Raw genomic sequence first — 16,266 nt, 5'->3', positions numbered from 1 at the left:
GGAATTGCTACTTAGACACCGTGTAAATTTTGTTTAAGTCTCAATCAATTGAGCTTAACCTTGTGGTTTATTTTTTTATCATCGATAATGTTTTTCTATTTTTACTGGCACTAGATGCCTAGCCAAATCTAAACAAAATTAGATGTAGCCAAAACTAATTACCATAAAACAAACGGAATTCTTCTCGCGGGAACCTGCGGAATCTGATCCACACGTGACCCGCCGTGATCCTTTCGATTTCCTAAACTGACGGTGGGATGGAAAATTTCCTTTAAAAAAATTCGATGCCATTCATCAAAAAACCATTGGTCGCGCACGAATTAACGGTGACAGACCATATATAATTTGGCATGATGTTAACTGCGGTAGAAAAATGGTGATTGGGAATTGGGATAAGATGATAAACTCTCTTGACAGAACTTTCACCAACTTATTCCTCGGTCCCTCCAAACTTCCTACACGGCCACACAATCACGCATCACCACAACACAAGCAAACACTTGGGAAAACTAGAGCTAGAGAGAGAGAGAGAGAGGGGCACAGATGGAGAGACCGATGTTCCCATCACCAGGGAGGGCGGCGATGGCGATGGCCCACGGGCAAGCACCCTGCACGGCCGGCGGCGGCATGGTAGCCGACTCCACCCCGGCCGCCATAAGCTTCTGCTTCCAACCCTCCGATCCTCCTTCCAGCGGTGGTGCTCTCTCCAACCACCATGCCCTCCTAGGTTTCAGCCCCCTCGTCCTAGACCACCCAAGCACCACCTCCACCTCCACAATCCCCGCCGCTCCCACCATGTACCGCCCCCATGCACCGCCCGGAGCTCTCCATCCTCCGAGGTCATCCCCTCCACATCCATGGTAATTTACTGATCTCCCTCACTCTCTTCTCTCTCTCTAGCTACATGTGTGATGCCTGAGTTGTGACTTGTGACATGTCTTTCTTCTTTTGCTGATTAGGTCTTGCGAGGAAGGCGAGCTAGAAAGGCAGGCTGGAAAGGGCCCGATGGTGGGCGGCTTGGCGTCGGGAGGAAGTGGAGCCGGTGGCCGGTTGCATGGGTCGCTGGCAGCGGCGGGGATGGGGGTCGGTGCGGTGAGGATGAAGAAATCGGCAGGGGCGAAGGCGCGGCGGAAGGTGAGGGAGCCGAGGTTCTGCTTCAAGACGATGAGCGACGTCGATGTGCTCGACGACGGCTACAAGTGGCGCAAGTACGGCCAGAAGGTCGTCAAGAACACGCAGCACCCACGGTACGTACGTGATGCATATACACGACGCTATATGTATGTGTGTGTACGATTTTATGATCAGGCGCGCGATTGGTAATTCCCTTGCTATATATACCTTGTCCAATCTATCTATCTATCTATTATATACTAAAAGCAAAATAAGGATGTTAAATAGAGCCATTAGGTTAATCCACATCATCTTAATTATTTTAATGGTTAGATCTAATATTTGTGGTCAGGATTTAATGAGCCATTAGAATTAGAATTTACGTAACAATATGTAGGCCCGTTTGACACGTTCTATGTATGTAGAGGAGAGGTCCCACGGAAGCTGAACCAAATCTAATAGGAGTATCATAGCTTTCCCTTTAAACATCGACTCGCTTTATAGAAAAAAAATGGTAGCAGCTGCCCTGGTTCATCCGGATGATGCAACAAATGAAAAAACGCGGCCGCTCCGTACAAATCTAAGACCGTTCATGACTTATGTTTTTAGAAAAAAAGAGTCCGTTCCATGAAAACTACGTATGCTATATCTAGCTAGCTTTGTATTAATTAACTAGCTTAGCTAGTAGCTAGAAAAAACGAGTCCGTTCCATAAAAAATGAGTCGATCAATGAAAAAAAAATGCATACCCTAGATTAGCTAGCTAGAATGCTCAGAGTGCTTTGTGGTGGGAAGATTAGCTGCGATTTTAATTTATATTCCCTTATTTCTAAAATATGATGCCTGTAGTTTTTTGTCAAACTTAAATTTTGAAATTTTGACCAACTATATAAAAAAAGTCTCGATATTTGTAATCTCAAATCAATATAGTAGAACCATTGTGTTATACAAAATTAGAACCATCATGAAATATATTTTCATACCGTATATATGCATTTGATATTGTAGATATTGATATACCATTCTATATATTTGATCAAACTTGGTCTTCTATAGGAGATTTGTCACTGCGTGTATGTTTGGCAATAGTTAAATAATAATATCATCATTTTTAGCAGATAATATTGCCATGTTCTTGGCCGGCATTTCTAGGATCTCGCCGAAAACTGTTTTTCCCGATACTACCGAATAACCTTTCTACTGGATGAAATATATCGATATTTATATAAGTTTCTTGAACTGAAATATTTTTGATGAATATTGGTTGAATTTATAAATTCGTTTAACAAATCTTAGACGGTATTATGAAAGCTATTTCAGGTATAATCCCTTAAGATTTAAGAGAAGATGACACTGAATCAATTTTGTTGAAGTATCATGGTGAACCTATGCTACTAATAAATGAGTGTCTATGGCCGATTAGGGCAGACCTCAGTAGCATGATAGCGGGATTGTCAAAACTGTGCTAAGACATCTAATAAAATGTGTCCGGTAAAATAAGCTGCCACATAGTCATGTTATACGACACGACAACTCAGGCGATCGAGAATTTGCAAATTATTGGATTGAAAAATGAAGATACCAAGGAGATGATTAAATAAAATGGGTAAAAATGTCTATCTCTTTTCATTGTAGAGCAATCAAGATAAGGAGTAGCAATTGAACAAAATAATTATATTAAATTTGAGTACAAAGTAAATTCTCAATTTTGATTTTGATTTTTTATAACATATTAATAACAATGGTCAATGTTACATCTTAACATACAATTTATGTGTCTATTAGGTCATATATTACAGTGCAATCATCATGAATTTCAGAATTGAAAACGAGTACATGGGGGAAATTTATTTGGAAAACAGAATGAGAAAATACTCATTCTTGCACTTTCACGCTACTATTGACAAGAATGTTTCTTCACCTTGCTAACTATTTTTTTGTAAAGATATATTCATGTCTTGGACCTTACCATTAACATGCAAGAACTAATATATCCAGGTAATCATATTTTGGTATAGACCACGATTAGGAGATATCAGTAATAGAAGTAATATATCATTGCCTCAGCGTTAATTAATCCATTGCTTCTTAATTATAGTAGACTATGATTAATTGATATGGGTAACAATACCTAAATGTCATTAGGTCAAATTCTAATTATTATTCATCAACTTATGTTCTTTAAGGTTTCTAAGTCTGTCCAATATTCGTGACGCACAATTGGAGCTTCAATAGTGCATTAACCTAACATGAGATAAAAAAAATGGCATGCAATGTGAATTAGTTCTATGAATCAGGATTTTATTTTGTATTTGAAGTAATCACTAGCACACAAATTCTATGTTTTCAAATAAAGAGAGTTCTTGTGGTTTTACAATTAATTTACCACAAATTGTTTGTGACTATATGACTATATTAATCCTAATTGCATATATAAATGTGTATGCGGTACTACATATATTTCCTAGAGCTGTTCAGTCGTTGCCCTCGCATTTGCGAGGGCCACCATGCTAGTTCGGTGAATGGTGAGATAAACTCATCACAAGTCACAAGTCACAACTTGATTAACTATGGCTATATTTTCTAAGAAAAACTAGGGTTAATTACTAGTTAATAAGGAAATACATCTGCTTAGTGTCCTGGTTACTGCCGTATATAATCAGTATGGATTTAGATTTCAATTCGCTAACAGTGTATTATTTCAAGCATACACATGCATGTTTAGTACCAGACCATTTTATGTATAAGCCAGAAATGTTCTTAAGAAGTACAGTTCTTGGCTGTTCTTATAACTTGGAAACACCTATAATTTCCAAACATTTGCAATGAGCACCTTTTTAAACTGCCTTATGAAAGATTCGGTGTATGGTTATTCCATATTGTCAGTGTTACATCAAAGGACACTAGCACGAGATGAAATTCTAAGGAACTGAAGGTGAAATACTATGGCCTCTAGATTCATAAAAATACTTTCGCCTCCACTTTTTTACTCTTTCTGCTAGGGAGAGATAAGTCCCTTGCTAGGGTTAGCCTAATGTAGACGAGGTTAAGAAGTAGCTTTCTTCATGTATCATTGTGCACAGTTTTCGTTGTTGATTAATCATGCCCGCTCACGCTTGTTCACGCATATAGGCTCGATATGCTCATCATAATGCAATAACTAATTAACTGGCACTATGTTAATTTGATCATTGACACCAAACTAACTTAAGCTAATTAGTTTTGGGTAATCTAACATCTATTCAATGCTTGATTTGAGATCATTGGATACAAATGTTCTGAATGTCCTATCATCCTATTTACGAATCCTTTTTACCCACTAAATAATCCTCAGTTGTGAACTGAAGGCTTTGATGAGTTAGTGAATTCATGCTTAGTTTCTTCGGCATGCTTCCTTGTTTGCATGAAGATACAAAATCTAGGGTGTCTAGACAAGCAAGTTGTAGGATTTCACATATAAAGAAGAAGATTCACCATATTCGCTAACTTTTACCATTTAAGCTTAGCATGCATCTCAATGGTGGGAGTATATTTTTAAGCTACTCTCCATGTGTTCCAAGTTGTAGTAGTTATTGCACCTTAGGTCAAATTTGGTCTAGATACACATATAGCTAGGCGCGTTTCAGTTTGTAGGTTCTCTCATTTTGAAAAAATATTTTTTTCAACTAATTCGGAATTGAAGGAGTATATGAGTATTGTTTATTATTCTTCTCTAGTGTTTATGGAAACTACATTTTTTTGCTTGATCTCGCAGCAAAAAGATCATTATATATCAAGGGTTACATATGGATAAAGTATAAATACTCCCTCCATTCATATTTTTTTGTCATGGTTTTAATTCAAATTGAATGGAATGGAGGGAGTATAACATAATTTCATTTTTTTCTAGAGAACTAGTAAATGTAAAAAAAATGGTGTCGAATACAATTTCGATATAACGAGTGCTGAATAAATTTTATTCTTAATACAAATAAGGCCAATGGTATCTTATTATATTGATTGAAGTGTATTCCACGAATGTTGGTATAAATTGTTCGATAAAACAGGATTTTGTCACATTTAATGTAATTGAATTGTTTATGTCATTATGGTTTGGATTGTCATAATTTAGTGAATTTTATGAAAATTTAACATGACGAAACTTGCATGAAAAGCCGAGAGACTTCTCACATGCAGAAACTAAAAACTCACTCTATACGTAGCTTGTGCACTTTGGCTCACAGCAAACCACAGCCAACATTCTCACAAATTAATCATTGTACGCTCCTACTATACAGTAGTTAACTTTTCCTAAAGTTCCAGTCATTGGATCACAAAAGCTTGGCAAAGTGTTTGCAAAGCTAGCTGGTCCAAAGATCACTAGTGGAAAACAGGCCTTTTGATCCGGGTGGTTAGGGCCTTTTGTCGCGGGCGGCCAGCCGCGACAAGCAAGGCGCGATAAAAGGGTGGCCTTTTATCCCGGGTCACTTACGACCCGCGACATAAGGTCCACCACGTGGCAGCCGCGGGGCGCGCAGGGCACAGGACCTTTTGTCGCGGGCGGTATTACCACCCGCGACAAAAGGCCTTCTACGTGGCGCGCGCACAACGCTTCTGCTTTAGGGTTTGAGGGTGCAGCACCCCTCCCCCCCCGCCACCGACCGCCCTGTTATATTTGTACGCTACTAGAAGTTGTACACATTCATTCATTATATATATATATAGATCGATCAAACAAATATTGGAAGCAGAAGTCGATTCCCCTTACACATATTCGTAGGTTCCCTACATATATACATGGAGCTCACGATCGACAAACGGTACTAACGACCGTCTATTTGGAGGTAGAACAACTCCGATCCCAAATCTGGCAAAGTGAAATGTGCCATGAGGTCTCTGAAAAGTGTGTCCTTGTACCTATCGGCAACCTGATTTTCGGACACATTCTTCGTCTTGTTCCATTCTCTGACAGTGATCGGGACACGATCTCTAACCACAACTCCGCACTGATTTTTGAACTTCACTCCGACATTCTCGGGTACCACCGGTTGGCCTTCCGGTGATATAGCTTCAATTGTGAAGTGGTCTTTCTTGGTCAACTTCTTTGCCGGGCCTCGTTTCTCTATCTTATCTTCGGAGGCCTAAGAGAATACATATAGAATTGCATTAATGCCTCTATACTAATGCCTCAATACATATGTACATATAGAAATCCATTAATACCTCGTCACCGGAGCCGTCGTCGGCTTCTCCGTCACCGGAGCCGTTGGCTTCTCCATCACCGGAGCCGTCGGGTTCTCCATGACCGGAGCCGTCGGGTTCTCCATCACCGGAGCCGGCTCGGTCGGCTTCTGTACCATCGCGTATCATGTCCGCGAATATGTCTTCCTGTTCCAAGTCCCGTTCGAATTGATCCATTGTTTCTGCAAAAGAATTAAATCGATAAGTAAATGTTCAAACACAAACCAAACCCTAACCCTAATCAAACACAAACCAAACCCTAACCCTAATCGGCGACACGTGTTTGCGAGAGGGAGAGGGTGTCGGCGACGCGTGTTTGCGAGAGGGAGAGGGTCTCGGCGGCGCGTGTTTGCGAGAGGGAGAGGGGTGTCGGCGCGTGTTTGCGAGATGGAGAGTGCGCGTGTTTGCGAGAGGGAGAGGGGTGTCGGCGCGTGTTTGCGAGCGGGAGAGGGCGCGTGTTTGCGAGAGGGGAGGGTGTCGGCGACGGGTTTTTGCGAGGGGGAGGGAGTCGACGTCAGTTGTTTGCGAGAGGGGTCTCGGCGGGTGTTTGCGAGAGGGGTGTGTTTGCGAGAGGGGTGTGTCGGCGGGTGTTTGCGAGAGGGGTGTGTCGGCGGCCGATCCGAATTTGAACTAACTAATCAAATTTAAACTACAAATTTGAACTAACTAATTACATTTAACAAAAATAAACTAACTAATTACAACAAAATACTTACAAAATTTAAACTACAAATTTGAACTAACTAATTACAACAAAAATAAACTAACTAATTACAACAAAATACTTACAAAAATGAACTAACTAATTACATACTAAAATGTCTATATACAAAAATGAACTAACTAATTACATACTAATTATCTAACTAATAACTAATTACTAAAATGTCTATATACAAAAATGAACTAACTAATTACATACTAATTATCTAACTAATAACTAATTACTAAAATGTCTATATACAAAAATAAACTAACTAATAACTAATTACAAAAATGAACTAACTAATTATACAAATTATCTAACTAAGAAAAAAAAAATTAAAAAAAAAGAGGGCCGGCCGGGGGCGCCCGCGCCGGCGCCTGCGCACATGGCCGGCGGCTTGTACCTGCGGAGGGGGCGCGGCGGCGCGGCGGCGGGGCCGGCACGGGCACAGGGCGGCGGCGGCGGGCGCGCGGCACGGCGGCAATCGACGGCGCGGGCGGCACGCGCGGCGGCAATCGACGGCGGCGCGAGGGCGCGGGCGGCGAGAGGGCACGCGCGGCGAGAGGGAGCTCGAGGAGGCCTACGGCGGCGACGGCGCGGCGAGAGGAGATCGACGGCGGCGACGGCGCGGCGGATCGACGGCGGCACGGCAAAATCCGGCGAGCCTGGCGGCGTGAATTTCGCTAAGTGTTGGCCTCCGTGTGTCGCGGGTGGGGGCTCCGCCCGCGGGGCTAGGTATTTATACCTAACCCCTTTTGTCGCGGGTGGTGGCACGACCCGTGATAAAGGCCCCCTTTTATCACGGGTCGTGCCACCACCCGCGACAAGGGGTCCTTTATCGCGGGCCGTGGCTCGACCCGCGACAAAGGGGGTGGGAGGGGAGGCGGCCGATCCGCGTGAAGCGCATCCAACGGCTCCGGGCCGTTGGATTCAAACGGCCTGGAGCCGTTGGATGCGCTTCACGCGGATCAGGCCTGCAACCGTTTTTGTTTTTCTGTTTTTTTTCTGTTTTTTGTTTTTCTGTTTTTTTTTAATAAAAACTATTATTTCAATAACTTTTAAATGGTAACTCAAAAAGAAAAGTTTTATATATGAAAATTGATCAGAAAAATCCAATGAACATGAATATGATATCCATATAACTATTTGCATCTCGCATCATATCCACTCGTGTCGCGTCCCCGTGCCACGTGTCGCCACCTCTTCCACGTGCCTCGCCCCGCCGACGCCGGCGTGCGACGTGTAGCCACCGCTGCCACGTGCCTCACCCCGCCGACGCCGGCGTGCGACGTGTAGCCACCGCTAACACGTGCCATGCCCCGCGTGCGCTATATAGAGCGACGAGTGCGGGCGCAACCACACGTCGCCACCGCCTCCGCTCATTCATCTCCGGGATGCCTCCATGTCGTCGAGGGGCGTCCGGTTTCCGTGGCGTTCGAGTGCATCCGAGCGGTAGGTTCACCGCCGAGATACGCGCCGGTGGCTTCCGCCTCACCCTCGGCACGTACAACACGCCGGAGGAGGCGGCGCGCGCTTACGACGCGGCGGCGTGGCGCTTTCGGCGGCCGGGGCACGACATCAACTTTCCGGATGTTGAATCGCTAGAGGAGGCGGAGTTCCTCGCGCCACCGCCGTGCCTCGTCACCGACGAGGACCGTCGCCGGCATCGCCGAGTGCGGCGCAGGATCGCCATCGCCGAGCGCGACGAGCGGTTGATGCGCCGGTGGAGGGCGCGGTCCCCGACGCGTTCTTTGCTAACCTTAGGGCACAACGCAGGTCCAACAGGCGCAACCGTCGGGCCGTCGCCGCCTTCGAGCTCGAGAACTCGAATACAACTTGGACCGAAAACGACCCTCGGTGGGATGACCTTTGGACGGAGACAACCTCCGACGACGAGTAGAGACTAGACTAGTAATTTATCTATTTTATTGTAATTTCAATAAAGTCGTTGTCGGTTCTATTAGTTTAAATTTAGTTTATAAAGTCGTTGTCGGTTGTTTTTGTTCAATAAAGTGGTTGACACGAAATTTATTACGATTGAACTGAAATTAAAGTACAGAGCTCAACCGAAAAATAAGATACATGGCTAGATTCGAATGTTGGAGCCATTCAATCATAGTCGTGCCTAGTCCTATACACGTCGCCACTTGTAGTCATCAAAGTCGCCGACGTCATCGTCGCTAGCATCGGGGTCGCGGTTGTCGAACCTCGGCGGATGACCACGCGTGGGCTGGGATTGAGGGTAGCGCAGGCGGGGGCCACGATAGGCCGGGACGCTCCGGAGAGTCCGGCCGCGCCACCACATCCGACGGCCGGCCTCGTTGAAGTTCGAAGGAGGCGGGCCGTCCTCCTCGTACACGGCAACCGCCCTCTCACGCCGATTGATGAAGAAGCTGTCCCAAGTCGGGCTGTAGTCGGGATGCCACTCGGGGATTCCTCCGTCTGCTCGGGCGTGAGCTCGAAATAGTAGTGGTTCGTGATGGCCATCTCGCGTGGCACACCTACAGGGATAGGAGGGACCGGTACGCCTCCGACGCTCGGCAACCAGCCGGTCGGGACGCGGTAGCCGGGCGGGCAGGGGTAGTTCGAGGCGCAAAGCGCCTCCGCCTCCCGGGGTGTTAGACATACGATGGAAGCCATGGGAGAGAGTGATGAGGTTTGCGGATATGAGAGTCCAAGCCTACATATATATAGTGGAAAATGGCGGGAATGCGGGAAGAAAATAGGCGGGAACGAAGTGGCGCGCGAAACTTTCATCCCGGGTGGAGGCTCAAACCGCGACAAAAGGCTGGGGAGGCTTATCTAGGAGGGCCTTTGGTCACGGTTGGTGGCTGCAACCGCGACTAAAGATGTCGGCAGGATAATAAGGATGTGTCGGTAACCTTTTGTCACGGTTGGTGGCTGCAACCGCGACTAAAGCTGTCGGCGAGGATAAGGATGTGTCGGTAACCTTTTGTCACGGTTGGTGGCTGCAACCGCGACTAAAGGTGTCGGCAGGATAAGGACGCGTGGGTGGACGCACTTGCTCGATGAGATAAAGCATGTAGCGCACGACGGCCTGTCGAAGTAATAAGACAAAGTAGAAGCGGTGCCGTGCCTATAAAAGGAGCATCGATACGCCTTGCCAAGCGGATCAACAAGCCAAGCACGGTTTAATCTTCATTATTACATAAATGTAGAGATTGTCTTGGGAACTATATATGAAGAATACATTATTACATCGCCATCTAGTGTTGTGATCTTCTACGCCGTAGCCATGGAGAATCTTCATCATTTAGCAAGATGCTTGGGTCAATTTTCACCGTGAAGGGCGGAATTTCTTTAAACTTATTATAATCTTCCGACATGTCTGTCTTGTCATCCACTCCCACGATGTTTCTTTTCCCCGAAAGAACTATGTGGCGCTTTGGCTCCTCGATTGATGTATTCTTTTGTTGATTTCTTTTTCTTGATTTGCTAGACATGTCCTTCACGTAGAAAACTTGAGCCACCTCGCTGGCTAGGACAAAAGGCTCGTCCGAGTACGCAAGATTGTTGGGATCCACTGTTATCATACCGTACTTATCGTCAATATGTATAGCGCTGAGCTTCACCCATTTGCACCGAAACAAAGGGACCTTAAAAGTGGGACCATAGTCAAGTTCCCATATCTCCTCTATGTATCCATAATATGTGGTGGTCTGCCCATTCTCGTCTGTTGCATCGAAGCGGACACCGCTGTTTTGGTTGGTGCTCTTCTTATCTTGGTCGATCGTGTAAAATGTATTCCCATTTATCTCGTACCCTTGGAATGTACATATGTTTGAAGATGGTAACTCTGGCCAACAAGTACAGTCTGCTCCACCGCGGATGGGTCATTAATGAGATGTCTTTGCAACCAACCGCCGAAGGTATTCATGTGTTGACGTGTAATCAAGGACTCGGGCTGGCCCGGGTTTATTTCTCGTAAAACATTCTTATGTTTCTCGATGTACGGAGCCACCAAGCTGGAATTGTATAGAACTGTGTAGTGCGCTTGATTGAAAGAAATCTTGTCCCTCCACACCGTTGCTTTCCTTCCTAGTGTGCCTTTTCCGAGTCGGCCTCCCCTCATACCGAGATTCAGGAACACCAATCGGCTTAAGGTCGGGAAGAAAGTCAACACAAAACTCAATGACCTCCTCGGTTCCGTAGCCCTTTGAGATACTTCCTTCCGGCCTAGCTCGGTTATGAACATATTTCTTTAAGACTCCCATGAACCTCTCGAAGGGGAACATATTGTGTAGAAATACGGGACCGAGAATTCTAATCTCTTCAACTAGGTGAACGAGGAGGTGCGTCATAATATTGAAGAAGGATGGTGGGAACAACAACTCGAAGGCGACAAGACATTGGACCACATCTTCCTGTAATCCCGACAAAGTTTCGGATCCATTACCTTCTCGAGAAATTGCGTTCGGGAATGCACATATCTTCACAATGGCTAGTCGAACATTTTCCGGTAGAAGTCCCCTCAATGCAATCGGAAGCAATTGTGTCATAAGCACGTGACAGCTCATGGGACTTCAGGTTCTGGAATTTTTTCTCCTTCATATTTACTATCCCCTTTATATTCGACGAGAAACCAGACGGAACCTTGATACTGAATAGGGCTTCAAAAAAGATCTCCTTCTCTTGTTTGGTAAGAGCATAGCTGGCAGGCCCTACAAACTGCCCTGGATGATTGCCGTTTCGTCCTTTATGAAGTTCCTGGTCCTCCCGTGCTTCTGTTGTATCTTTTGTCTTTCCATACACGCCCAGAAAACCTAGAATATTCACACAAAGATTCTTGGTCGGGTGCATCACGTCGATTGCGGAGCGGACTTCCGAGGACTTTCCAATATTCTAGCTCCCGGAAAATAGATTTCTTCTTCCACATGGGCGCGTGTCCGTCATCGTCTTTCGGAACAGGTCGACCGCCTGGACCCTTTCCAAAGATAACATTTAAATCCTTGACCATGTCAAATATATCAGCACCACTACGGGGGACAGGCTTCGGACGGCGGTCTGCCTCGCCATCGAAATGCTTGCCTTTTTTCCTTAAGGGATGCTTGCGCGGAAGGAAACGACGATTGAACGGGTACACAACTTTTCGGCTTTTTCCCAAATATTTACTTTCAGTCTCATCTAAACAAGTGTGTGCATGCATTGTATCCTTTGTTCGTCCGTCCCGAAATGTTACCGAGAGCGAGGCCAATCATTGATGGTTACGAATAGCAACGCTCGTAGGTCAAATTCTTGCTCCGTGTGCTCATCCCACACACGTACACCTGGTTTGGCCCACAACTCCAAAAGTTCATCGACTAATGGCCTTAGGTACACATCAATGTCGTTGCCCGGTTGCTTTGGGCCTTGGATAAGCACTCGGCATCATAATGAACTTCCGCTTCATGCACAACCAAGGAGGAAGGTTGTAGATACATAGAGTCACGGGCCAGGTGTCTGTGACTGCAGCTCTGCTCCCCAAAAGGATTCATGCCATCCGTACTTAGACCAAAGTATAAGTTCCTTGCCTCACCTGCAAAATCCGGAAACTCTCTCCCGATGTTTCTCCACTCGCCGACCATCGGCGGGGTGCCTCAACATCGCGTCTTTCTTACGTTCTTCCATGTGCCATCGCAACAACTTGGCATGCTCTTTGTTTCTGAACAAACGTTTCAACCGTGGTATTATTGGAGCATACCACATCACCTTCGCAGAACCCTCTTCCCGGGTGGCTCGCCCTCAACATCACCAGGGTCATCTTTTCCGATCTTATACCGCAATGCACCACATATCGGGCATTTATTCAAATTCTCGTACTTCTCACCGCGGTAGAGGATACGATCATTAATGCATGCATGTATCTTCCGCACATCTAATCCTAGAGGGCGAGACAAGCTTCTTTGCTTCATATGTACCGACGGGCAATTCATTATTTCTTGGAAACAGACTTCTTTAATATTATCATCAATTTCTCAAATCCCGAGTCGATCACACCGACCTCTGCCTTCCATTTCAGCAATTCCAATATGCTACCCAGACTTTCTATGCCCATCTTCACAACTCTGGGTACAACAATTTGTGGTGGTCCTCTAACATCTTGTCGAACCGCAACCTCTCCTTATCCGTGTCACGATCTCTTCTTGCATCAGAAATGGCCCGACGAAGATCATCATCAACAGGATCATCTGATGCCTGTTCTTCACCTCCTTCTTCTTCATTGTCGTCCATTGCGGTATCAAAGCATTCAGAGAACATAGATCGATAGTACTTCTCATCATTATCTTCTTCCTCATCGCCGTCTTCCATCATAATCCCTTCTTCTCCGTGCTTGGTCCAAACATTATAACTGGACATGAACCCAAACCGAAGCAGGTGGCTCTTAATATCTCTTGAGCAAGAGTAATCCTTCTCGTTCTTACATTTTAGACATGGACAGCACATAAAACCTTGCTTCGACTTGTTGGCCTCGGCCACAAGCAAGAAAGAATTCACGCCCTCTCCGAAAGCGGGAGCACATCGGTTACCGTACATCCATGGATGACTCATCTGCATCATAAGCACAATTATATATGTATCAGATGCAATCACCTTGCTAAAATTAGTATTGTACGGACTATGCATATATATATATAGTCGAGAAAATAGTTGCTAACCTTTTTGGATCAAAAAGAGGAGAAATCTTATCAAATAAACCAAGTGGCATCCCTCTCACAAGCATTCCATCAAACACCTCTTGTGCACATGTAGAAAAAATGAGCTAGCATACACCTCCACCTTCACCACCAAGGAAAAAATGAGGTGGGGGGGTGGCTGGCTGCTTCTATATATAGGGCGGGGACATTTTGTCGCGGGCCGTATTACGACCCGCGACAAAAGGAGTGGCCACGTCGCTCCTACCCCTTTGTCGCGGGTCGTAATACGGCCCGCGACAAAAGGCCGCGACAAAAGCCTCCGCGCGCTCCACATGGTTTCGAGGCGACGTGGCCAGGCCATTTGTCGCGGGTGCAGGCGCGCCCGCGACAAAAGGCTCCCACGGAAGCCCTGTTTTCCACTAGTGGATGGCTTTGTTATGTCTGGTCCTCTTGTTGTCGCTACTCTAACTCTCTACACCTCCTAAACTGAACCCTAATGCTTATCAACACAAGTTAATTAGCACGTTATATCTAGCTAGCCAGCTAGCTACTCATACACAAGGCACAAAACATGCTCCTATTCCATTGTTAATTTACTAGGTCGCGCTTGCTACATATTCTAAGCTAGTTCTTTGTTTACATGTCTCAACTGGATTAGATCAGATCAGATCATAACCTTGTTTCCCTTCTTTTTGTGTTCTTCCATCGACTAGTCTCTATTCATGACGTCCAACTTAGAGAGCCCCTGGCCGTTCGTGTAGTCAGAAGAAGTCGTGTCGTAACTGCCAGTAGGTCGAATGCTCATCGCACCATCTAATAGTTCCACTAACGTCCACTCAGCCATATGTGTGGGACGAATGCAACACAGCTATACGTCAGAACAAACAAACTAAGCCGGCCGTTTTCTGTCATAAAAATAGCTAATAAGGCGGGTAATCTGAAAACATACTGTTCGTTGAACGCTAGCAGTAGGGCGGCGCTTTCCCTTTTGTTTTTCTGTTTCCTGTAAGCTACCTGAACATGGTTTCGTTATCTCGCCGATAATGAAATTTGATCCCCTGTTGGATCGCTTGGTTTTTTTAACATACTGTAAGATAATTTGTTAGCAGAGATTAATCCTGTCTATATGTCTTCTCTGGATGTGTATAGTCTAAACTCTATACGACACGTGTAGTATTTTTTTTTTGGTAAGGGATACGTGTAGTATACATATGCGTACGTGTATGAATCTATCAAAATCTATCGATCAGTATGCATGTGTGGTGTGGTGATCATAGCAGGCAGAGGCAGTGAGAAAGCATTGACCCACAGCTAGCACCGGATCGACAGCATCCAGTCCAATCTGATTAGTCCCGTGCAATGATGCCACTGAGAGACCCAACCCGACCCTCTGGTCGATCGATCGATCTCTGGCTCACACACCACGGTAGCATCATGGCATTTCCAATCAACTGGCAGATCCTCGCAATCATCCTTCTTCTTTTCCATTTTTCTTATGTGTTCATTCATTTCAGGGAATCTCCCTAGCTTCTGCTAAGCTAACTGTGATAGCTTAACTAGGAAACGACATACACATTATCCTGTCCCAAAAACTCACCGATCTCTGGAAAAATCCTGAACCATCCAATCGATCCTAGGATCATTCATATACACAGCATGCCAAATGATTTCGAATGCTTATTTTATGTGGTATTTACGTGTTTTGATCTGACTGGCCGTGGGAGGAAGGAATCTCTCCACTGTGTGGTAAAGGGGCCATGGGAGGATGATGATGATGATGAAATGGTGGATTTGAGCTTTGCAAAGGGCCCAAGTTTTTTGTACCCCGGCCTGCAATTATTACCACATCTTTCTGAATCTATGCCCCCATCCATTCTTGCCCTTGGGGTGAGATGAGGGGAATGATGCCAGTACCTGAGTAGCCTGGAAATATTCTATCATCTAAATATATCATTTTCTTTCCATGTCGATGTGTTGTCACTATGATTGAGAATTTTTTTTCCCAGCATCAGTGTACTGCACCTCCTACGTGTCTACAGCTCTCTGAATATTCACTGGCAGCTAAATATTCGCGGCACTACATCATGCAGAACTGAAAATTGAGCTGACGGGAACTGCTGCTGTGTGGAAATGTGTGCAGGAGCTACTACCGGTGCACGCAGGACAAGTGCCGGGTGAAGAAGCGCGTGGAGCGGCTGGCGGAGGACCCGCGCATGGTGATCACCACCTACGAGGGCCGCCACGTCCACTCCCCCTCCCGCGACGACGACGACGACGCACGCGCCAACGCTGAGATGAGCTTCATCTGGTAGGTAGCCTCTCGCCGCGCCGGCGCCGCCGGCCGTTCATGCATGCTGCAAAGCACTGCTCGTCGTCGTCCATGCGTGCATGTTTTGTGCTCGATTACCATTGTTCTTGTTGTTGTATAGCTAGGTTGTGGTGATGTATAACACTGTAGCAGCAGTTGGAACACGTACTACTTAAGTAAGCAGTAGCTAGCGGCAATAAGAGGGCGCACGGGCGACAATGGTAAGGTGTTGGAGCTCCGGCGCCGGTGGTGGTGCTAGCAGCTACTACAGGTTATTTCATGGGA

At 45.6% G+C, this 16,266-nt stretch overlaps 1 protein-coding gene across 1 annotated transcript; it reads left to right on the top strand.

Moving 5' to 3' along the window:
* Window positions 1–572: 572 nt before the first annotated feature.
* LOC124668363 (probable WRKY transcription factor 13) lies at window positions 573–15,985 on the top strand. Its single transcript, XM_047205522.1, has 3 exons — window positions 573–860; window positions 960–1,247; window positions 15,814–15,985. Exons 1-3 carry the CDS (start codon window positions 583–585, stop codon window positions 15,983–15,985), a joined length of 738 nt encoding a protein of 245 aa, XP_047061478.1. The 5' UTR covers window positions 573–582.
* Window positions 15,986–16,266: the final 281 nt, after the last annotated feature.

The sequence above is a fragment of the Lolium rigidum genome, chromosome 6 (assembly GCF_022539505.1).
Source record: "Lolium rigidum isolate FL_2022 chromosome 6, APGP_CSIRO_Lrig_0.1, whole genome shotgun sequence".
In the NCBI taxonomy this organism is placed as follows: domain Eukaryota; kingdom Viridiplantae; phylum Streptophyta; class Magnoliopsida; order Poales; family Poaceae; genus Lolium; species Lolium rigidum.
Note: the sequence above shows the minus strand (reverse complement) of the source record. Positions and strands in the feature narration are given on the sequence as shown.

What these genes read in the sequence shown, in the direction of transcription:
- LOC124668363 (XM_047205522.1), top strand. Translation starts at nt 583, where the DNA reads ATGGCGATGGCCCACGGGCAAGCACCCTGCACGGCCGGCGGCGGCATG. An exon ending in TCATCCCCTCCACATCCATG is followed by an intron (nt 861 to 959) that starts GTAATTTACTGA and finishes TTTGCTGATTAG; the next exon opens with GTCTTGCGAGGAAGGCGAGC. An exon ending in AAGAACACGCAGCACCCACG is followed by an intron (nt 1,248 to 15,813) that starts GTACGTACGTGA and finishes AAATGTGTGCAG; the next exon opens with GAGCTACTACCGGTGCACGC.